The 25406-nt window shown below is 36.4% G+C and overlaps 1 protein-coding gene and 1 long non-coding RNA gene across 2 annotated transcripts in view; both read left to right on the forward strand.

Annotated features, from left to right (window-relative positions):
* LOC105726706 (protein fantom-like) overlaps positions 1-25406 on the forward strand; it is a 494354-nt gene that overhangs the window by 166522 nt on the left and 302426 nt on the right. Inside the window, exon 4 of the mRNA XM_064373604.1 lies at positions 17491-17612. Within this exon, the coding sequence (XP_064229674.1) occupies positions 17491-17612 (122 nt within the window). The remainder of the gene's footprint in view (positions 1-17490; positions 17613-25406) is intronic.
* Positions 20855-25406, forward strand: part of LOC135273861 (uncharacterized) — a 236136-nt gene continuing 231584 nt past the window's right edge. Inside the window, exon 1 of the long non-coding RNA XR_010341647.1 lies at positions 20855-21306. This is a non-coding gene — a long non-coding RNA (uncharacterized LOC135273861). The remainder of the gene's footprint in view (positions 21307-25406) is intronic.

Raw genomic sequence — 25406 nt, forward strand, 5'->3', positions numbered from 1 at the left:
ACAAGTGCATTCTACATATATGTACATATTTTGAGACAGAGTCTCAGTCTGTAGCCCAAGCTGGAGTGCAGTGGCATGATCTCCACTCTGCAACCTCTGCCTCCCGGGTTGAAGTGATTCTTGGTCCTCAGCCTCCTGAGTAGCTGGAACTACAGGCAAGCACCACCATGCCTGGCTAATTTTTTTTTCTTGCATTTTAGTAGAGATGGGGTTTCACCATGTTGCCCAGAGTGGTCTCAAACTCCTGAGCTCAAGTGATCTGCCCGCCTAAGCCTCCCAAAGTGCTGGGATCATAGGCATGAGCCACCATGCCCAGCCAAATTGTTTTTTTTTTTTTTTTTTTTTTTTTTAAAGAAACAATTCAACCCAGAAATCTGCTTTTGTGTCCCTTCTATCCATTGTTTCCTTTGAGGCAGAAAGAACTATGTATGAGTTCGAATCTGAGGTGAATGCTATGCTTGGGTATGGTATCTCTGAGAGTAAACTTTAAGTGCTGATAATTCTTGGGCAGCATGGCAGGGGAGGAGGAAAAAGGAAGAGAGTGGGATAAACATAGTGTCAGAGAAGAAGTGCTTTAGATTCACCGTATGAGAACTCTAGTGGACTACGGAAATCCTACCTTCCTCTGATGTAGAGTTTTTCTATTTTTTTTTTTTTTTTGACAGTAGAACACATTTGGAACATAATGCCTCTTAATAGGCCACAGAAGTAATATCTGTATAGCACATAATACACTCTCTTATTCAAAACTGTAACAAGGTCAAGTGGGGAAAGGAGGGAATACGTATTCCCTTGGTAAAAACAATACAAATGATAAACACAATCATAGTAATAGTAGCTAATGTTTATGTAGTGTTTACCATATGTGAGGTGTAACTTCTACTAACTGTTCTAAGTACATTATATACAGGAACTTATTTAATCCTACAACAAATCTGGGCCACCTATTATATTGATGGAAAACTGTTACCAATGATTGAATAGACTATCACACATTGTATACCATTGTATATGAGAATAAATTGCTGTTCTAGGACAAAGTGGTGAGCTGGCAAAGTTAGAGAAAACCTAAAGCAATTAAAAAGAATAGGCATACAGAGAACTAAAGAATTTAATATCAGTAGCATTCATTGAACCTTTACAGCATGCATGTCTTAGTACCTACAATGTTGAAAATTACATTCAGAAAATTAGCTCACAGCTCTTGGAGGTACCAGTGCAAAGCATGTCTTATTTAAATGTTTATTATCTTCTAAGCTTTTATTATTGCTTAGCTGTTCTAGAGATGTATGATAAACTATAATCTGTATAGAAGGAAAATGACAATTATTTCAAGTTCTCTTCCATAAGAAATGAGGGAAATGAGAATTCTGGGAAGATGGCAACAATGGCAATATAGCTTATGACTATTCCTGAATCCTCTAATGAACACAGGTAGAGTAGAAAATCAAAACTGCACAGATGGAATCAACAACAAAACATACACCCTAATGCATGTGTATATGGGGATGAAACTGATAGCAGAAGGACTTGTGTGGTATCACTGAAACTTTGCAAGAAGCAGAGAGAAGGAATTGAGATTTATGATGGACTTAAGTGGTGGAGAACCCCCAAATCATCAATGATACTGGAAAGCTCTGTGGTGTATTCTGAGAGGAAAAACTGATTCTTGGAGGAGGCTTTATAGGGCCCAATTCATAGGTGAGTGCAAGGAGGCCATCGTTAGATTTGATGATCCTGTGGCTGTCTGAGTCTAAACTCTTGAAACTAATCAACGGAAGATCACTTTCAGAACAAAGCACTGCATTGAGGAGAGACTTAATTTAGAACTCATATTGAGGAGGATGAGAATAAAAGGAGCAAAGAAAGAGAAAGTCCAGCCAAGAGTGAGGTAGAGGAGCAGAGAAAGCAGATCTCAGAGAGCATGAAGCCATATTTTGTAATCCTTCATTTTAAAAACAGACAGATGAAGTTGTTCCAGAGTATAAAGTTAGGTACTTGCTACCATTTTAAAAGTGTAAGAATACTCATTTTACCCTAACATGAGCAATAGAAAAGAATTACAGTTAAATACCATGTAAAGTTATTATAAGCAAAAAGAGAAAAATGGATAAAATAATGTCTCTACAATGAAGGCACTTCAGAAAGATAAGTCCACAAGGCAAATAAAAACTGTAACCTAATATTTCAAAACAGACCCAAAGAAATTGAGAAGCAAATGATAGATATGAAAGAATAACACGAATAAGAATTAACAAAACTCATAAATGAGCTGATTAGAGAAAAATAAGATTTAGAAAGATGTCAGAACCTAGGAAATAATTTTAAAATAAAAAAATTCAAGTTCAGTGTTGAAATCTAAACTAGAGAAACCCCAAGAGCAAATGAATACCTTCAGAGAAGTCGAAGAAAGAACAAAGAAAAAACTGTTAAAAAGAAAGTGAATAAAGACACTAAAAGGATGGAAGAGAAGGTGAAAGCTGTAAATATAAGCAAGGGACATCCAACACATGTATATTAGGAGTCACCAAAAAAGGAACCAAACCTATGGTATAGAACAAGTATTTGAAATTATGATTCATAAAAAAGTTCCTGACTTGAAACTATTGCAAGATAGTACTGCAAACCTGGGAAAAATGATTCAAGAGATATTTTTACTAAAACTGTGAACTTTACAGAAAAGGGAACAATCTTTTGGTCAACCAAGCAAAAAAATGAAGTCACTGATAAAGAAAAGGGAATTAGATGACATAAGACTTTTCAACTTTACTGCAGCAGACCATACAATAATGCATTTAACAAAGTCAAGAGTTGAAACAGCTAGAGATACCATACCTTGTCAAACTGACAAACTTATTTCATTATAAAGGTCAGAGATAAACTGTAATAACTACGCAAAAAAACCTCAAAATATTCTTCCCTTGAGGGTTCATGAATATTCTACTGAAAAATAAGTCTTAGGCACCTAAAGTGATTGAAGGAACTGGATTGAGAGCATTAAATATATATTAATCTGATGAATTAAGATTTCATAGTATTTATAAGTGAGAGATTTTATAGTCTATAATAGCTATATGCTCTGACAATATATTACAGAGTTTGGGAGATATTTAGAAAAGTTTTAGTATTAAGTAAAATAGGTTTATTTATTACCTTATAGGTAAAAATTGGGAGTAAAAGGACAGGATTTCAGTTTAAATACTAGGAGAGAGGAAGAAATGGGAGGAGTGTTTACTAGCTAATTTCAATTGTGTGAATAATAGGGAACCAATAAATGATAGCTAAAGGGAAAAAAGGTGGGAGAAAACTATGGTATTAATATAAAGGTAACCATAGAACAAAAATATAAGCCTTCCTAAATATCAAAACATATACCAAAAAAAGTGACTAAAATAAATAGATTATATATTGAATGACTATCTAAGTATATGTACACATATATAACAATATGATAGATTGAAGTCAAATATATTGAATATATCAGTAAATATAAATGGGCTTAACTCACATATTAAAATAAAAAGATTTTAACAAAGCAAAATCGAATACTATGTTGTATACAAGATATAGACCTAAAAAAAGATATTCAAATGAACAAAGATATAAGAAAAAAATAGGCTATGCTAGCTTGTTACTTGCAAGGTACAGTTCAGAGCTAACAGCATTGAAAGAGAAATAACATTTTGATATTAAATATTATAATCCACCATGAAGACAGGATCGTTAATAATTATATTTGCAATAACACAGTTACAGGGAAACATAGATCAAAAATATGCCAATAATAGATGGTTTTAACACACTTCTGTCAATCTAAGAAACAAGTAGATAAAAATATTAATATGGCTATAGATGGTCTAAATGACATGATCATTGTTTTTTTAGATAAGTATTCCATTTTAAACATAGATAATAGAGAATGCACTGTTTTCAAATACATGTGGAACATTTACAAAATTTGCCATGTCTAAACCATAATGAAAATCACAGTCAGTTCTAAAGAATAGAAAAATACAAATAATATTCTCTTACCATGGTGCAATAAACTTGAAATTAGCAAAACAACCATAACTAATGCTACTAATAATAAATTTTCAGGCAAGGCAGTCATCATGGGAAATGTTATAACCTTCAAACTCTCTATAATGATATAACATAAAAACCAGAAAATGAATAAATGAGAAATCCCACTTAAAACAATACTACTACCAACAACAACATAAAGAAGAAGGAAATAACTGGGAAAGATGAAAGCAGAAATTAATGAGATAGAAATCAGAAAAATGCAGAATAACTCAATAAAAAAACTTACCTATTTTAAAAAAATCAAAATAGACAAATTACTAACCAAGAAAGAAATGGAAAAATCACAAATATACAAAATTACAAATGCAAAGTGGAAAAAACTATCAAAACAGAGAAATAAAAATAAAGTAGACTATTTTCTAAATTATATACATGTACATTTGAAAATCTAAATGAAAATATATAATTTTCTTTTTAAAATGACATTGCAGAATTTCCCCTAATAGAATAAAGTGGTCAATTAACATAGAAGAAATAGAAAAGTACTAGGTTGGTGCAAAAGTTATCATGGTTTCTATCATTACTTTTTTTTTTTTTTGAGACGGAGTTTCACTCTTGTTACCCAGGCTGGAGTGCAATGGCGCGATCTCGGCTCACCGCAACCTCCGCCTCCTGGGTTCAGGCAATTCTCCTGCCTCAGCCTCCTGAGTAGCTGGGATTACAGGCACACGCCACCATGCCCAGCTAATTTTTTGTATTTTTAGTAGAGACGGGGTTTCACCATGTTGGCCAGGATGGTCTCGATCTCTTGACTAGTGATCCACCCGCCTCGGCCTCCCGAAGTGCTGGGATTACAGGCGTGAGCCACCGCGCCTGGCCCCTCTGTCATTACTTTTAATGGCAAAAACTGCAGTTAATTTTTCACCAACCTAATAGATAAAGACTTCTCTTACAAAAAAGCACCAGGCTCTTAAAAATTCACAGGAAAATTCTACAAAAACCTTCCGAGGTAAGATAATTCCATGTCTTATGAAACTATACCAAGGCATAGGGAAAGAAAGAGGAATATAAATTTTTTTTTGTGAAATGAGGTAACATTGACCTCTAAACCTGACCAAGGCTGCACCAAAAGAGAAAATTACAGAATATCTCATGTATGAATAATGCTAAAAAATTATTAAATACAATACTGGCAAACAGAATTTAATGACCTATTTTAAAATACATAATTACCCTGTGTGGTTTACTACAAAAATACAAAGTTTATTTGATATTAGGAAATCCAAAGCAGTAAGAAAAAAAGTTAGAATTATCTCTGTAGGAGGAGAAAAGGCATTTGACAAAATTCAACATTCTTTCATTGTTATAAAATACTCAACAAGCCAGAAATTAATGTACACTTTCAAAGCATGATGTTTTTCAGTGTTAAAGCCTCTTACTTAATGGAGAAATTCTAGTATCTTTCCTGCTAAAATCAGAGTCAAGAACAAGACAAGGATGCCATTATCTCCAAAACCACTTAGTATTGTGTTGGAGGTTTCAGTCAGTGAAATTAGATAAAAGAAGGCAGTTTAATTAACAGTAAAGAATTAAAAAGAAAGAAGCAAAATTATTTTTAGATTATATTGAATGATTGTGTGGAAATCTCAAACATATCAATTGAAAAACTATAAATAATAAAAGAATTTCATAGTGTCAGATTATAAAACCAGCATACAAAAATAAGCAGCCTTTATACATAAAACAAAAATTAATAGTTACAATAGAAAAGAAGATTCCACTTATAAGAGCCAATAAAATAAAGTAAAATAATAAAATGGAATGTAATAGAATTAAATGAAAATACGTGAAATGAAATAAAATATCTAGCTGTATATTTAACCAGACATATAAAAAAAGTATAAAAATAAAACTGTAAACATTATCCTGAAAATGCAAAAGCAAACTTGAACACATGAAAAGGCATACTATGTTCTTGGATAGGAAAATTCAACAGAGTATAGTTGTCAATCCTTTTTAAATCAATTTACAAATGTAATTCAATCCCAGTAAAAATGCCATTTAGTTTTTTTTTATAACCAAGTAAACAGGTTGACTAAAAAGTTTATTTGAAATAAGAAACAGGAAAGAATAGCCAGATAAATAACAAAAATAGAGAATGGATAAATGAAAGTTGATAATGCAAAACATTATAAAGCCTTATAACTTTTAAAAAGTATGGTTTGCATACATGAATAAACAGACCGATGAATCAAGATAGAAAATCCAGAAATGGATTCAATTACATATACAAATTACTGGAGAAAGGAGATAGACTTTTAAAAAGTGTTTTTGGGAAAACTGGATGACCTTTTGCAAAGATAAAATTCAATCCATTCCTCACACTGCAAATCAAAATAAACTGCAAATATATTAAAGATTTAAATGTAAGCAGTGACACTCTGTAAGTACCAGAAGAAAAATAGCGGAGCACTTTCCTGACTATGACTAAAAATGCAGAAGTAATGATGGAAAAGGGTGATACACTTGATAATACATGTAGACTAATTTTACATTACTGAAAAACTACCATAAGAAAAGCAAAAAACAAAAAGAAAAATATGGGAAAAATTATTTGCAGTTTCTATAATGGACAAAATGCTCTATTTTTATATAATAGAGCTTCTAAAGGCAGAGGGGGTTTTAGAGACCAGTGACTCTATGGAAAAGTCAGCTAGAGATAGGCACAAATCACAAAAAAATGAAACGCAAATACTCTCAGACATATGAACAGATACCTAATCTCGTGCATAGTAAGAGAAATGCAAGTTAAAATTATGTTGAGATAGTACTTAACTATCAGATTGATAAAAACCCAAGTTTAAAAACATATTCTGAGTGCGATTTAGAGCTAGAACTTTTGGCATGCAAAAAAGGAAATTCAAATATAAGATGAAGGAGGTTGAGTATAAAAGCAGCAGTGTAAACTGAGATTTATTTTATCTCAAAAACCCAACATACTAAAAAAAGAAAATCTGTCTTTTTAAGGCAAAGAAATAAAAATGATCACTAGTCCAGTTAAAATGAGTAGCTGTAGGATTCAGATTGTGTTCTCTAAGTCCCATTTCCCCATAGAAAGAGCCAGGACTCCAGAGAAATGGGTGATTCTAACTCTGGGATAGAAAATGTACAAGGATAGTCTGGAGCATCTTGTCATACCGGAAAGCAATGAAGCTCAAGGATGACAATGTAAGAGGACTGGTGAAAAGAAAACGTTTTGAAGTTGCTCCCATTGGCTGTTTTGAGCAACAATAAGGACAAAAGATGTCAGTGAATCATGACACACGAAATGTATTTAAATGCATGACTTTTAATGGTACTAAAAAAATCACATTGGTCACCTTAGGAAGACTTAAGGAACCAATTCTTTATTTTGAAGAATAGTAAATAGAAAAGAAATATTAAGTATTTATCCTGCCTTTCCTATACTAAAAGTACTTCAGAATAAATGATGGAGAGAAATTTCTCTTAGAGATAGAGTCTAGGTAATGCATGGAAAAAAAATGAGAAAGTATTATCACTTTGCAACATTGAATGGATTAACAGATCCAGGTGATTATCTTCAGGGGTTGCCAATATCACTGAAAGAGACAATTAGACATTATATGTCTTCTTGATTTTATTCCACATTACTTCTATGAAATATTCTTGCCAAAAAAAATTGAATCTGATTAAATCTCTAAATCTAATTACCATTTTGCAGGATCCCAAGAAACAGCAGAACATGTTAAATGACACCAAGGGGATTTAGTCAGCAAAATCTGCATTGAAGAAAACTCTATAGGTCAAGTAATCCAGTATTTTCAATGACAATAACAATGACAAAAATTGAAAGGGAAAAAAGGATAGTTGCAAGAGCCTTATTGATAGAGAAGCATGTCAACCAATAAGAACGTGTGGACCTTATTTGAATCTCAAACAAAAATGAAACAAAATCAAAATTCTTTAAAAATGAATGAGATATTCGATACTTTTAAGTAGTTACTTTTAAACATTTTTAAGTATAATAATTGTTATTTTGTTTTAACAATATTTATCTCTCATCTAACACTCTTTAGAAAATGTATTTTCTTGGATATGCTTCAAATAATTGGGGTGAGGAGAATGGCTTAGGGTACATATGAAACAAAATTGGTGGTGAGTTGATAGCTGCTGAAACTGGACATTGGATACATGAGGGTTTATCATACTCTTCTAAATCTGAAAATGTTTGAAATTTTCTGTGATAAATAGTTTTAGAAAAATCAGGGAATGCCTCTTTTTAAACACATTGGTCAGACTTTAGATGTAGACGACATTAACCAAGAACAGGAGATGTTTTTCCAAATGCTTTATGGAATTGCTAACATCCTGAACACACTGTGCCAAATACTTTTACTCTAATTTGACAGATTATATGTATTTTAAAAGTAATTTTATTTAGATTCTATTTAGCTCATCCAAATATGTATGTGAGAACTATACAAATGTTTATCTGTTAAGTTGCGTTCTGTTTAAAATATGAAGCTGTCATATTGCTAAGTGGACAAAAACTACTGTTAGAAAGAATAGGTTAATTCATCAATTACTGCATAGGAAACTGCCCCGAAACTTAATGGCTTAAAACAACAATCACTGGATTATATCTTACAGTTCCTCTACTGGGGGCTTCTTCTATTCTTGCTTGGCATTTCTCATGCAGTTTCAGAAAGTGGCAGGCCGCACTGCTATGGCTGGCACTGGGTGTCTCAGGCCTGAGTGGTCCTACGTGTTGCTGCTCTCTCCGAGTGGGGTCTCAGCTTTCAGAGCCTGGCCTCATAACCTCTCTCCAGCAGAATGTCCTGGACTCCTTGCAGGGCAACTCAAGGCTTACAGAAGGAAGCAGAAGCTGTCAGGTTTTCTTAATGCCTGGACTGAGAAATCCCAGAACATTCTTCCACATTCGATTGGTCAAAGCAGTTGCAATGCCAGCCAAGATTCAAAGAGAGAAGAAATGTACTCCCTCTCCTGATGAAAGGAGCCGCATGTGCATACAGGGAGAGGCAGGGCCATCTTTGGAGACTAGCTACCAAAATCAGTTGTGTGCAAAGTCAGCAAGCCTAACTCCCATCAACTGGGATTGTGTGTGTGTGTGTATAATGTATGTATGTATATGTATATATGTGTATGTGTATATATGTGTATATATATACACACACTATACATACATGTGTATAATTTAATGTATAATAATTAGAAGTATAAATTAATTTATATTATATATGATATTAATTTAATATATCAATATAATATGTGTATGTTTTAATATATAATGATATATATTATATATCTCTATATGGTACTATAGATAATATATAATCTAATTTCTCTATATCTATCATTTGTCATCTATCTATCATCTATTGATCGATCTGTCTAGCTGAATGGAGACTAAAAGAGCATACAAACTATATTTTACAGCTATCCAATCCACTATCCATCTCACAGATATAGATGCAATTATTAAGTCAAACACTATCTCATAACGGACGGCTTTTCCTGGGGTGAAGTACTTTGTTTTTGCTTTCGGCATTCCTTCCCTTGCCTTTTTAGTTGTTGCGGGGACCGAGTTTTCAAATCCAGGAGATGTGAGGAAACAATGGATGCCTTTCTTCACTGCTTGTAAAGCTCATATGAGAAACAAGCATGAGCAGAGTGATTCTGACTAGATGTGCGAGCACATGCAGAATGGGACACATTCACCATGTCGTTTGTCAGTGTTATCCTTTTGCTCACACAGAGAAAGGGAGGCTATGTTTCTATCTTCAGATGGTTTTGGATTGAATTTGTGTGAAGTAGAAAACAGGAGTGAATCACTGAAATTTTTGTTCTGTTAGGGCTTGGAAAGACCCAAAACAGAGGTGGTGTCTGAGTCCAGGAAGAGAGAGGATGTTTATAAAACAACAGGTCAGGAATTTTCCTCTCAGGTGTCAGGACAGTAAGCAGACCAGAGCTGCAAGAAGACTATGCAATGCCTCTAGTACCATAAAGAAGCTTCTCCTCCAACACCAGTTAAAAGGAAAATAATAACAAACTATAAATAAGCATAGACAAGTATAGATAAGTACAAGATAGTAAAAAATATTTTGACTTTATTTTCCATATGATTATTTTAACAGTTATTTAATAAATGGTGTTGGGAAGCTGGCTAGCCATGTGCAGAAAGCTGAAACTGGATCCCTTCTTTACACCTTATACAAAAATTAACTCCAGATGGATTAAAGATTTAAACGTAAGACCTAACACCGTAAAAACTCTAGAAGAAAACCTAGGCAATACCATTCAGGACGTAGGCATAGGCAAGGACTTCATGACTAAAACACCAAAAGCATTGGCAACAAAAGCCAAAATAGACACATGGGGTCTAATTAAACTTAAGAGCTTCTGCACAGCAAAAGAAACTATCATTAGAGTGAACCAGCAGCCAAAAGAATGGGAAAAAAATTTTGCGATCTACCCATCTGATGAAGGGCTAATAACCAGAATCTACAAAGAACTTAAACAAATTTACAAGAAAAAAACAACCCCATCAAAAAGTGAGCAAAGGATACGAACAGGCACTTCTCAAAAGAAGACATGTATGCAGACAACAAACATATGAAAAAATGCTCATCATCACTGGTTATTAGAGAAATGAAAATCAAAACCACATTGAGATACCATCTCATGCCAGTTAGAATGGTGATCATTAAAAAGTCAGGAGACAACAGATGCTGGAGAGGATGTGGAGAAATAGGAATGCTTTTACACTGTTGGTGGGAGTATAAATTAGTTCAACCATTGTGGTAGACAGTGTGGCAATTCCTCAAGGGTCTAGAACTAGAAATACCATTTGACCCAGAAATCCCATTACTGGGTATATACCCAAAGGATTATAAAACATTCAATTATGAAGACACATGCATATGGATGTTTATTGTGGCACTGTTTACAATAGCAAAGGCTTGGAACCAACCCAAATGCCCATCAATGATGACTGGATAAAGAAAATGTGGCACATATACACCATGGAATACTATGCAGCCATAAAAAAGGATGAGTTCATGTCCTTTGCAGGGACATGGATGAAGCTGGAAACCATTATTGTCAGCAAACTGACACAAGAACAGAAAACCAAACACTGCATGTTCTCACTCATAAGTAGGTGTTGAACAATGAGCACACATGGACACAGGGAGGGGAACATCACACACTGGGGCTTGTTTCGGGGTGGGAGGGCTAGGGGAGGGATAGGAGGGGGTGGGGGTAATGAGGAGGGCTGACATTAGGAGAAATTCCTAATGTAGATGATGGGGGAATAGATGCAGCAAACCACCATGGCACGGGTATACTTATGTAGCAAACCTGCACGTTCTGCACATGTACCCCAGAACTTATAGTAACAACAACAACAACAACAAAACCTAAATATCAAATTCTCACCAAGGTTTTTTTCCTCATCATTTAGTGTTCTCACTTTGTTGGGGCCTAAACACTTGTGTTGTTTTTGGGTAATCTAGTACTGGCTCAGATCTATCTTCTCGGGAAGTCCAAGAAATTACTTGTCAGGAAACTTGGTAGGATGGTCTGCTCACCAATGTAGTTAATTTAATTCGCTGCTGTTACACTGATCTAAGAGTACTGTTTACCTTTGGTTGGAATATAGCTGCTTTTGGGAGAAACTGGTGAGGTTAGATCATCCTCAGATTTCTGGAAAATATTTTATTATAATAAACCTAGCTATTCACAGGAAGATTATAATACCTCATGGATCATCTGGGGAAAATACCTGGTCTTCAAGGTCGCTATTTCCAGCAGCAAACATAAAAATCCTTTAATCCATGTCCCACACATAGGTTTCTTCATTCATAAAATTCTGCTGTATGATTGCTACATATAAACAAGAAAGGACTTGAACATATGTGAGCTATAAGAAATTTTGGTAAAGTAACGCAACCCATGGGTTTAAACAAATACTTTTGGCAGCTTTGTTAACCATACATGCAAAAAGTGGGTTTGCTTCACCAGTAAGGGATACAGAAAAATCCAAGCTCTCTGACCTACGTGTGAGACACAGGAGAATAAATAATGATAATAATAAGTTTTTAAAAATCTAGTTTGTCTTTCTATCAGGATGGAGCAAGAGATTAAATACACATTGTACATAATATCTCTGAAAGGCTGAGAACTTGTGCAATCCGAATTAAATTTTATGAAACAAATGCATGGAATTGATGCTTTCATTTTGAATACACAAGTCTTTTTCTCCTTATATTCTTTTCCCCTTTCTTTTTTCCTTCTCTCCCTCCTTGTCCCAGTACCCCTCCTCCCTACTTCTAAAAGAAGAGAACACTGTTCTCAGAACTCTCTCAGGCTTTCTTAATTGAAAGCAATGATTCTGAGTCACTCCTTTATATTAAGTGAAATGCTCTTGCATGAATCTCTAGGGTTGAAGTGATTAGCCCAGCAAGAAGCCAGTGGAGTCCAGTTGTCCCTGAAAGTGGTGGAAAGAATTAAATACAATTTTGCAAAGATAACACTAAAAGAATGGTATTTTCTTTCAAAACATGTCCTTTTCTGAAACATCAGTGCAGACATATGTCAAGATAGAAACTGGATCATATTTCTAACAGTCAAAGACTCAGATTTCATCAAACAAGACTGTTTGTTCTCATGCCCAAACTGTATCCTACACTGTCCCGTTGTCTGGACTATAATGGAACATAACATTAACTTCGGACAGTGGAGGTTGAGTTGGTGCCAACCTTGCTAATGAACATGTGGTTTCAATAATAATGTGGCTACTTGCATATTAGGTGGCAAGGTGCCAGGTATGTACTTAATGTTGAGAGGGCAACTGATGTAAAAAGTACCATCTTCTGTTATGACTGCATTTCCAAAAGTACTCTGCACTCAGATTGAGACTTAGCAAAATGAGGAATGTCACTCAGCGTCAGGAAGTTTAAGGCACTGACAGATAAGGAGGAGCCCTACAGATTCCATGCACGCACTCTGTGAGCCCGAAGCATCCATCACAAGGCCTTGATGATAACGAAAGGGATAATGCTGCAGTGTGGGAAAACAGCCTGACCCAGGAGGGTGGTGGGTGGGGGAAGGATTAGGAACACTCCCTGCTTCAAGTTCCTGGCGTTCTGGACTCAGGGACTTGAGGGTCTGAAAGCTAGAAGACAGTGAAATGAATTACAGTTTAATGATATTCCCACTACACTGACAAAATGGATTCAGTTACATAATGGTAGCATTAAATGTTATTAAGAAGGGATCCAAAGTCTTGGGGCCAAACTGTCACAAAATCATGATAAGCTGCTAAAAACAGCTGAAATAGCACATTTATAGGCTTTCCAGTCCTTGGTTTGTTGAAGGGGAAAAAAGTTGTTATATTTGCTTAAACATTCTGCAGTGCTGGCCTATAATCAGGGCCTTAATGGAGGGGTGGGGCGGGGGTGTCAGGACATATCTGATTTGATTATTATATCTTAACATGCACTTTTGTTTTCCTGAAAGCTTTTGTGAAGTACAGAGATAAATGATTTGCCCAAGGCCTTGGTGGTTTGGTAGGGCAATTATTTTTCTTGGTGTCAGGACCACCTCTGTAGAGTGATCAGGTGTAGAGGGTGGACTGTTTTTCCTTTTTTCTATCTTCTCTTTGTATAAGAAAAGCTTTATTCTCATTTTTTAATTTGTATTTTATAAATTGATTCATTGTGGTATGTAGTTTTGTTTTTTTTTTTAAATGTTTAATTTTTGTGGGTACGTGGTGTATATATTGATGGGGTACATGAGATAGTTTGATACAGGCATGAAATGCATAATAATAACATCATGGAAAATGGGGTGTTCATCCCCGCAAGCATTTATCCTTTGTGTTACAAACCATCCAGTTATGCTCTTTTAGTTATTTAAAAATGTACAATTAAATCAGTTTGACTATAGTCACCTGTTGTGCTATCACATACAAAGTATTATTCATTCTTTCTAACCGTTTGTACCCATTAACCATTTTCACCTCCTCCCAGTAGCCCACTACCCTTCCCAGCCTCTGGTAACCATCCTTCTACTCTCAATCTCCATATGTTTAATTATTTTCATTTTTTCATCCCAGAAATAAGTGAGTACATGTGACGTTTGTCTTTCTGTGCCTGGCTTATTTCACTTAATGACCTCCAGTTTCATCCATGTTATTGCAAATGACAAGATCTCATCCTTTTTTCTGACTGAATAGTACTCCATCGTGTATAAGTATGTGGTATATAGTTTGGACTAAGGTGTCTACCCACAATCAACATACAGAGAGTTCCATCACTTCAAAAAATTTCTCACGCTGCCTGTTTGTCATCAGTCTCTTTCCTACCTCCAGCCTCTGCCAACTGCTGATGTGTTCTCTATCCCCATAGTTTTGTCTTTTCTTGAATATCATATAAAGGGAAACTATAGCATATAGTATTTTGGGTCTGATCTATTTCAGTAGCAAAATGCATTTGAGATTCATTCGTATCGTTTCATGCATGAGTAATTTGTTTCTTTTTATTTTGAAACAGTATTCCATTGTATGGGATGTACCAGTTTGTTTATCAATTCACCCATGAAAGGAAATTTGTACTGTTTCCAATTTTTGGCTTATTATTATTATATTTTTAAAACCACTTTATTAAAGTATAATTGACATACAAAATATGTTCATATTTATACAACTTGAGGAGTTAGGAGATAAGTATGCACGCATCAAACCGTCACCATAACGTAGCCATAAACCTATGCATCATTTCCAAAAATTTCCTCCTGCTTTCTTTATTATTATAATAATTATTATTTGTGATAAAAGCACTTAACATTAGATCTGCTTTTAAAGCAAAATTTTAAGCATATATTATTGTTAATTACAGGCCCTATGCTTTACTGGTGATCTCTAAGATTATTCATTTTATATAATCAAAACTTTGTACTCCTTGACTAACACCTCCCATTTCTCCCTCCCCACAACCTCTGACTACCATCCTTCTATTCTCTGCTTCTATGAGTTTGACTACTTTAGATTCATTATATATAAGTTATATCATGTAATATTTGTTCTTCTGTGTCTGGCTTATTTTACTTAACATAACATATCCCAGGTTTATCCATGTTGCTGCAAGTGACAGGATTTTCTTCTTTTTTAAGGATGAATAATATTCCCTTGGATGAATGTATGTGTATATTACATTTTCTTTATCCATTCATCTGTCAGTGGACATTTATGTCGCTTCTATGCCTTGGCTATTGTGAACATGATGCAATGAATATGGAAATGCAGAAAGCTCTTGAAAATACTATTGGCTTGTTATTTATACCTCTTTTATATTTTTACTTTTAGTGGTTGCCATAGAGTTACAATATGCATCTTTAATTAATCTGAGTTTACTTTCAAATAATATTAAATTACTTCACATTTAGTGTATGGACCTTGCAACAGTATATTCAAATTCCTTCATCTCATACCTCATGCTGCTATACATTTAATTTTACATATGCTACAAGCACATAGTATATTGCTATTATTTTTTCTTTGCATAATCACTTATTGTTTAGAGCACTTAGCAGTAAGAAAATGCATTTTAAACCTTTATTCATTCCGTTTCCTACAACTCTTCATTTGTGCAGTTCCAGCTTTCTCTCTGGTGCTATATTTCCTCTACCTGGATAGCCTTCTCAAACATTTCTTTATAGTGCAGGCCTATTACCAGTTAATTCTCTGTTTTTCTTTTTGAGAAAGACTTTATTTCTCCTTTAGTTTTAAAAGATGTTTTGCTGAGTACAGAACTCTGGCTGAAAAATTTTTAAAAATCTTTAATAATGTCATTCCATTTTCTTCTGGCTTACATGATTTCAGATGAGAAGTTTGTTCTTATTTTTGTTCCTCTGTATGGAATGTATCTTTAGTTTTGTTTTTAATAAACTTTGTTTTTAGAACAGTTTTAAGTTTACAGAAAAACTGCAACAATAGTACAGAGAGTTCCAGTATATCTCATATCCAGTTTACCCATTATTAATAACTGATGTTAGTATGGTACATCTGATCTAATATTGAAAAATTATTGCTAAAGTCATACTTTATTCAGATTTCCTTGGTTTTTACCTACTGGCATTTTTGTGCTCTAGGACTTTATGTAGAATACCACACTATGTTGTCATCATGCCTCCTTAACTCCTCTGGGCTGTGACTGTTTTTCAGAATTTGTTTTTGATAACTTTGATAGACTGAGGAGTACTGGTCATGTGTTTTGTGTAATATCCCTAAATTTGAATTTGTCTGATGATTTTCTCATTATTTGACTGGGGTTATAGGTTTTGGGGCGGAAGACCACAGAGGTAAAGTGCCATTTTCATAATAATCATATTAAGGAGACTTATTTTAACATCACTTGTCACTCTTGATTCTGACCTTGATCACCCGGCTAAGATAGTGTTTGTCAGATTTCTGCACTATAAAGTTGCTCCTCTCTCTTTTAGTTTTGAAATCTTTGGAAGGAAGTCAATATGAACATCCCATGATTAAACAATGGGGAGTTAAGTTTCCTGTCCTGAAGGGTAGAGGAACTACATGCATTATTTAGGATCTTCTTCAAGTAAGACTTGTCTCTTCTTCCCCTGTTATTTATTTATAACAATATTAATGTTTTTTCTTTTGGCTGCCTTCAGAGATTTTCTCTTTCTCCTCTCTTTATGTTTTATCATTTGGGTAAGATATATTTCAGGTTTGATTTTGATTTTTTTGTTTGTATTATGTGTATCCTCATTGGTGCTCTTTGTGTTTCTTGGATCTGTGGTTTGGTGTCTATTGTTAATTTTGGAAAAACCTTGGCTATTATGTGTTCAAATGTTTATTCTGCCCTATTCCCTCTCTCTTCTTGTAGCATTCCAGTTAAACACATCTTAGGTATTTGTCGTTGTTCTATATTCTTTGGATGTTCCAGTCTACTTTTTTCATGTTTTTTTCCTTTTGAGTAATTTGTATTGACCTATATTGGGCTTACTGAATCTTTCTTTGACTATATCAAATATATTGATGATCCACTGCAAGGCATTCTTTGTATCTGTTACTTTTTTTAAATTTCTGGCATTCCTACTTGAAACCCCGTTGGTAATCTCTCTCTCCACTGAAATTACTTATCTGATCCTGTGTGTTGTCTCCTTTTCCCATTAGAACTTTCAACATATTAATTATAGCTATTTTAAATTTCCTGTTTATGGTTTTGACATATGTATTATATCCGAATCTTGTTCTGCCAATTTACTCTTGCCAGTGTGTTGTTTTTCTTGCTTTATTTTTGTATGCTTTGTAATTTTTTGGTTGAAAGCTGTATACTTTCTGTAGGACAACATATACTAAAGTAAGTTTTTTTATTTTTATTTTTTTTTATTTTTTATTAGGCAGAGTCTCACTTTGTCAACCAGGCTGGAGTACAGTGTCACAATCCAGGCTCACCGCAACTTCTACCTACCAGGTTCAAGTGGTTCTCCTGCCTCAGGCTCCCAAGTAGCCGGGATTACAGGTGTGTGCCGCTATGCCCAGCTAATTTCTCATTTCCAGTAGAGACAAGGTTTCACCATGCTGGCCAAGCTAACCTCGAACTCCTGACCTCAGGTGATCCATCTGCCTCTGCCTCCCAAAGTGCTGGGATTACAGGCGTGAGCCACCACGCTGGCCAGGTAAGTGATTTTTATACCTGGAAATGAGCACACTTCCTTCTGCTAGGACTCTAGTGTAGATTATTGAGCCAGTCTACTTAGGAATTTAATTGGAATGGAGGTCGCTGTTGCCCTGGTTGATCACAGTGTACTACACTGTGATGCTGTAGTGACACTTTGTGTTTAGGGTGGAGGCTTGTTTGCCAGAAGGCCTTTTCTTAATATTCGTCATCAGCTTTATGTCTTTATTTTACTCTATGCCTTAGAGAGGGTCTCTTTCCATGTTCATTTAATTCTTTCACCATTACTGACTGTTACTTGTTACTTAATGCTTGTTAGAGTGGTGACGAGGGGTCAGGAGTCCATTTTTCATTTTCATGAAGGCTGTTTTTAGGCAGGTACAGTGTGTCTCTAGAGACTTGTTTTCTGTATTTTTTACTTTAAAAGTATGGAGTCCATTTGTAAGGAAAAATAACAGTTGTATTCAAAAGCTTTTATAGTAAATACATTATTTTTCTATTAATAGGACCATTAAACTATTATATATAATGCTATTATATGTAATTATACATATATATACTTGGTAGAATATTATGGAGTCATTAAAAAGAATGTTCTATAAGAATTTATGATGATATTAAGAAATACTTATTATGTTAAAAGAGTAGATGTTAAATTATATATATGGTAGGATGCCGAATTATAAATTGAATAATAACTCAGCCTGCTGAGTAGCTGGGACTGTAGGTGTGTGCCATTATGCCTGGCTAATTTTTAAATACATTTTTAGAGATGAGGTCTCCCTATGTTCCCCTGCTGGTCTCAAGCTCCTGGACTAAAGCCATCTATCTTCCTCAGCCCTCAAACTGTTGGGATTACAGGCATGAACCACCCCACCCAGCCCATTTTTCAGTATTTGCTAACCACTTGTATTGGCTCTTGAGGGCTGTGTGTTCATATCATTTACATATTTATTTATCTTTTGGATCCTACAGCTTTGTTTAAACATTAATTAGTTGACTTATTTTCTGTGACTATTTTTTTCCAGTTTGTTGAGTAATTTTTAAGATCGTTTAGTCTCTTATGAATGCAGTAATCTTTTACTTTTATATATGAAATCTACAAATCTAGTTTGTGATTTCTCCAACTTGGTTTTAAAATGTTAGATTCAGTGACATAGAAAAAAATTCCTTGAGCACAAAGCTGATTTCTAGACTGTAGAGTAGGAGCCTGCAAGGGTTTTCCCTCTCTTTTATCAAGTTGAGGGAGAAGGGATGATGACACATGGGACTGGCATGAGGGCCTTCATAAACAGAGCAACTAATGCCAGAGAGATTAATGGTGATTCTTGAAGGGAGTGGGAGGAGGTGATTAGCACACTTAGGTTAATAGCATCGGATGGATAAGGAATGGCAAAGTGGAGTGGCCCAGCCATGGCATTCCACCTAGTTAGCTGCAAATAATCACAACCGAGCTACTCTGCTGTGTCTCTTCTTTCCTACTCAGGGAAATCTCCAGCCCCCTCTGGTTCCCACCCCCAGCTCTGTAGTATTATTATAGTGTCTGTAACATCAACAGCTGCAGCTGGGTGTGAAACGATAGAACACCAGCCTGTCTCTGCTTCTCATGGGTTCAGGAAGTGGTCATTCATTTATCATTGACCACATAGTACCAGCCACCTACTGTGAGAAGCAAAGCAGACAAGAAGGAAAGAAGTGGGCAGATTTGGGATGTATTTTGAAGGTAGACTTGAGAGGATTTGTTAAAGAATTGGAGGTAGTATAAGAGAAAGATGAACAAGGATGTCCTCAAGATCGGAGTAAGAAGTTGCCATATCCTGAGATGAGATAAATAGCAGGAGAAGAAAGTTTGAGGGTTGGTAATCAGGAGATCAATTTTTGCACACATTACGTTTGATAGGCCTTGTGATGTCCAAATGGAGATATATGCGTCTGAAGAGAGATTATGGGGCTGGAGTTCAGGGAGATCCAGGGTGGAGATTTGTCAACAAGTAGATGGATGAGATCTTCCAGGAGACAGAGTGACTAGAAAAGTAAAGAGGATGGAAGAATGAGTGCTGGGACTTTCCACTGGGACATAATTTAGAGGGCAAAAAGACGAGTAAACCAGCAAAGGTGACGGAGGGGCAACAACCAGTGAGTTAAGGGGAAAGCCAGGAAGGTGTACTATTCTGGAAGCCAAGGGAAGAAAGTTTATCAGGCAGGAAAGAGTGAGCTGGTGGGTTAAATGATGCTTGTGATGGTTAATATTGAGTGTCAATTTGACTGGATTAAAGGATGCAAAGTATTGTTCCTCAGTGTGTCTGTGGGTGTGTTGCCAAAAGAGATTAACATTTGAGTCAGTGGACTGGGAGAGGCAGACCCACCCTCAGTCTGCATGGGCACAGCCTAATCAGCTGCCAGTGTGGCTAGAATAAAAGCAGGCAGAAGAATGTGGAAGGACTAGAGGTGCTGAGTCTTCTGGACTCCATCTTTCTCCCATGCTGGATGCTTCCTGCCCTCAAACATCAGACTCCAAGTTCTTCAGCTTTTGGACTCTTGGACTTACACCAGTGGTTTGCCAGGGGCTCTTGTGCCTTCAGCCACAGACTGAAGACTGCACTGTCAGCTTTCCTGCTTTTGAGGTTTTGGGTCTCAGACTGGCTTCCTGGCTTCTTAGCCTGCAGATGGCCTTTGTGGGACTTTAACTTTGTGATCATGTGAGTCAGTTCTCCTAATAAACTCCCCGTCATACATTCATCTATCCAATTAGTTCTGTCCCTTTAGAGAACCATGACTAATACAGTGCTGACAGGTCAAGCAAGTGATAGGCTGAGAATTGACCTCTAGATAGAGCAAATTATTGGAGACTTTGATAAGAGCAGTGTCAGTTGAGTGGTGAAGGCAAAAGCCTGAGACGTGTGGGTTCAAAAGAGGATGGGAGGAGGAGAAATTGGGGCTATACAGAACTGCACTACTCAAAATGCAAGCCACTAGACACGTGGTACCTGGCACTGGGAATGGGCTCCCCTGAGTTGAAATGTGCAGGGGGGGTAACATACACACCAAATTAGTATGAGAAAAGGAGTGCAAAATATCTCAATAATTTTTGTAATAATTACACGTTGAAATGATACTATTTTGTATACATGGATATATTATTAAAAGTAATTTCACTTGTTTCTTTTTAATTTTTTTTCATGTGGCTATAGAAAAATTAACATGACAGATGTGACTCACATTATATGTCTACTGGACAACACTGATATAAATAATTCTTTTCATAGTTTTATTTTATAAGGGAGAGCAGAAGATGGGATGGTAACTGGTGATGAAGAGGGGTAAAGAGAAACTTTTTTTCCTCCGGAAATGGGAGGATTGCAGCATGTTTGTATGTAGGAATAATACAGTCGAAAGTAAAAGTTGATGATGCAGCAGAGGAGACAGGGGCCAAATGATGTCCTGGAGTAGGTGAGAGTGTTTGGGCTGACCAAAGGGTTATGGACTATTCATACAGAGCGACAAGAGAGGAAGCAGCATGCGAGGTTTGCAAACAGAGGTGAGTATTTATGGAAGTGGGAGTGCTCGGGAGTTCCTCTTTTGTAATCTTCGTGACATAGGGAACCAGTCTTCGGCTAGAAAAGAGGATGGGGGAGGAGGTTCTCTTCTGATACACACTATAGACCACAGAGTCTGAAAAAAAAAACTGCTTGCTGCTAGGTCACTTAGAAGACGAGGAAGTGATACTATAGGGTATTTCAGATTTGCCGGTGGTTCATTATCAAAAATAAAAAATGAAATAATCCATTGGAGGTATGTTCCCACCCTGTTATCTTGTCTCCTTCATTTCTTGGACCCCAGGTTTTATTTTAGTTTATTTTTTTAATCAAAGTGGAAAATAAAAGCTCCACCTCTTTCCTCCTCAGTTTGCTTAGTGTTCAATGTAGTGCCTCTTGCTGTGGGCTGGCTTGGTTTCTTTAAAACTTAATTGACACAAAAACGTTTGCATCCAGAGACCTACATTTTCCAAGTCCTCCTTTCGTGTCTCTTGTTTTCCTCCTCTTTTTCTGCCTTCAGGAACGAAGCGAGATGATGATGGCTCTGTCTCAGCAGCTCCCGGTGGGGGCTGCAGGCTGGGGAGGCAGCTTCTCTCTGCAGTTTGGCCGCTTCTGGATTTGTAGCAGCCAGGCTTCAAAGAGAAACCACCGCTTCCTCCCCCAGCCCCACGCCAGCCTCAGAGGCAGCTGGGCCTATTGAAACATTCAAGTTTCACTTCAGGCTACTTTAAACGTTCGCTTTATTCCAAAACAGCTAAACTTGGAGTTATTTTCAGATATGGGCCATTTTTATGCCCCAGTATTGTGTGGTTTTGAAGCCTTTTTTCATATCATTAGCTGTAACCCCCAAAGGTTAAAAATAATGATTAAGTAAAATCTTTACACAGATTCCTCTGCTCCCTGGAGGGGATACTGGGCAGTGTCAAAACTGCCAGACAAGCCAAGCTGTGACAATAGTGACTTAGCTTGTGACTCTCAGGGTTGTCCAAATGATTATATTCTGGAGGAGAGGAACGTGAAAGGGGGCTGAGGCAGTGTAAGGCACAAATTTTGTTTGGGGTTTGGCGAGGATCAAGATTTTTAAAATGGCCCATGTGCTGAATTCTCTTTTTTTTTTTTCCTTGCTGTCTTGGAGTAATGATCACATAAACATACTCTGAATTTATTTTCTGTGAAATAGTTGCAGTTCACCTTTGAGCTGATGAGCATCTGCACCTAGAAAACCATAAAAATGGAAGAGTTTACAAGAGGTTATGCGTTGGCACATCCAGGCAGGGGAGGAGAAAGCACTTAGGACAAGTAAATATTTTACAGCACCTATATTTTCAGACTGTCGCTGCTTCCAAGGCCAGCCTCCTCTCGCTCCTGGCTCACTGTTCCTTTCTCTTACTTTTCCTGTGACTTGTTTTCTTTCTGTCTTCTTTTTTTTCCTTTTTTTTAAATCTCAAAGTTAATTCTACCTGCTTCCTCCAGTAGTTAACATGCTAGTTAACTATTTAAACATTTTATAGATTTCTCTGAGCTTGTCATAATTATTTTCTTGGCTGACCCTTCTGGAGTCATTCCATGTCAGGACACAGTCTGAAATAGAAAGAGGGCAACTTTAGGGTGGGTGCAGCTGGGTTACACCTGTTGCTAAACGAAACAGGATTTAGGAAAACATAAACAAAAGCAAAGCAAATCAGTAAAAAAGAGAGTAAGCAGCCTGCTTTGGTAAATTGCATGCTTCTTTCTCTGACTGTAGTCCTCTTTGTGTGAGAGATTTGTTTGGGTTTTGGAAAGGATACTACAATGCACAACCTCTTTAATCCTCAATGAATTCAGTTAGGGTGAAGCAAATCATACCAAGAGGAGGCTCCTAAGTCAGAGAGAATGATTTTTTTTTTTTTTGGCACTAATGGGTGTTTGAATTTTGACAGCTTGTTCCACATTTTAACAATGGAAGCTATGATGGAACAAAACATATTTCTAGACATTGTTGCTTTTTATTTTTAGTGAAGGGTTAAGTGTTAGTGTTAAACATTTTTTGAAAATAAATAAATTTTCTCACTTTTTATAATGCTGAAAAATTAATGACCATATGGTAAAATACTCTGACTGTGGGTGGAATGCAAGGCATTGAAGGACATTGCCTAATGGAGGTGGGCGTAGTTTTCATTGACTCCATAAAGGATTTTAAAATCCAACTGGGCTTAATGTTCCATCTAAATCAGCATTCCATGGCATCATGTCAGTCTACCATAAAAATTAGAGAAAGTTTCTATTGATCAGGAAAGAAAGAGAGAAAGAAAGAAAGAAAGAAGAGGGAAAAAAGACACAACTGCTCTATCGTGAAGATTAATCCACTTTATAAAGGAATAAAAGTATTTTGTAGAGATGTGGTAAGGACTCTTATGTGAGGGTTTCCCACTTTCTGCTGGAGTGTATAGACCACTTAAGTTAGTCACATCAGAAAAGAGTGGGAACTTTGCCTTTGGACAAGATTTTCTTTGTACTTTTTGCAAGAGGCCCAGTTTTCCAAGGGCCTGTGACAAAAGTCTGGATGTAATGAGAAAAGATGCTAACATGATTATTAGAAAGCTGGTTCTCAGTGTTTGTTTAGTGAATAGTAGGTTGAGCTTTTTTAGCATGTAACTCTTGAAGTTAAGAGTTAAGAATGATAAGGAGAGAGATGGCATGGGGAGAAATGCCAGATATAGTTGATGGGGAGGAAGGCAGCAAATCACACTGCCACGTGTGTACCTATGCAACAATCTTGCGTGTTCTTCACATGTACCCTAAAACCTAAAATGCAATAAAAAAAAAAAAAGAATGGTAAGGGGAACACTGAGTGCTGATTCAAAGGCCAGATAGCATTTTGCAGCTGTAGGGCTGCACCTTGGGCCCTGGCCAATGCACCTCATCCCTGCTCCTGCTGGATTTTAACAGGCACCACAGGGCCCTCGGCTGCTTAGGCAGCCAACTTTGCTAAATTGCTTCATGGTTTCCATGCTGTGAGCTGAAGTCCACCACAGCTAGGTTGGCACCTTTGCATTCATTTCCTTCATGTCCCATTGTAAGTTAAGTCATAAACGACTGCATCAGATGGTCAAAAGATGGTTCCCTGGCATGCATGCATACTTTGATCTCACTCTGGTGGGAATCATTCCCTTGCTGTATAACTGGCATCTGGGCTGATGATATCAACTTTGTAATTTTTAAAAATTTTTGTGGTAAAAAACACATAAAATTTACCATCTTAACCATTTCTAAGTGTATAGTTCAGGAGTGTTAAGTACATTCATATTGTTATGCCACCAATCTCCAAAACTTTTTCATCTTGCAAATCTAAAACTATATACCTCTTAAACTACAACTCTTCATTCTTCCCTTCCCCCAGCCCTGGCAACTACCCTTTTACTTTCTGTTTCTATGAATTCTAGATAACTCGTAAGTGGAATTATACAAAATCTTTCTTTTTGTAACTGGTTTACTTCACTTTGCATAATATCAAGATTCGTCCATGTTGTATCATGTGTCAATTTCCTTCCTTTTAAAATCTGGACAATATTCTGTTGTATGGATAGGCCACACGTTGTTCATTCATTCCGTGAGGGATACTTGGTTGCTTCTACATCCAGCTCTGTTTTTTAGTATTCAGCATAATCTGAGGGGCGATATTGTTCTATTAATATTTCTATAACAATTTGTCCCATGATCTCTGACCTCAATTGTTTTGTTAATATGAGGCACTTTTGCCCTCCAAAAATCCCGTTACTAATGTTAAGACAGAGTATTGGCCGGGCATGCTGGCTCACACCTGCAATCCCAGTACTTTGGGAGGCTGAGGCAGGCAGATTACAAGGTCAGGAGATTGAGACCAGCCTGGCCAATATGGTGAAACCCCGTCTCTACTACTACTAATAAAAAAGTTAGCCACACATGGTGGTGTGCACCTGTAGCCCCAGCTACTTGGGAGGCTGAGGCAGGAGAATTGCTTAAACCTGGGAGGCAGAGGTTGCAGTAAACCAAGATTGCACCACTGCACTCCAGGCTTGGTGACAGAGCAAGACTCCTCAAAAAAGAAAAAAAAAAAAAAACGGAAAGAAAGAAGACAGAGTAT

The sequence above is a fragment of the Aotus nancymaae genome, unplaced genomic scaffold, assembly GCF_030222135.1.
Source record: "Aotus nancymaae isolate 86718 unplaced genomic scaffold, 86718_ANA_hifiasm-v0.15.2.pri h1tg000009l, whole genome shotgun sequence".
NCBI lineage: Eukaryota > Metazoa > Chordata > Mammalia > Primates > Aotidae > Aotus > Aotus nancymaae.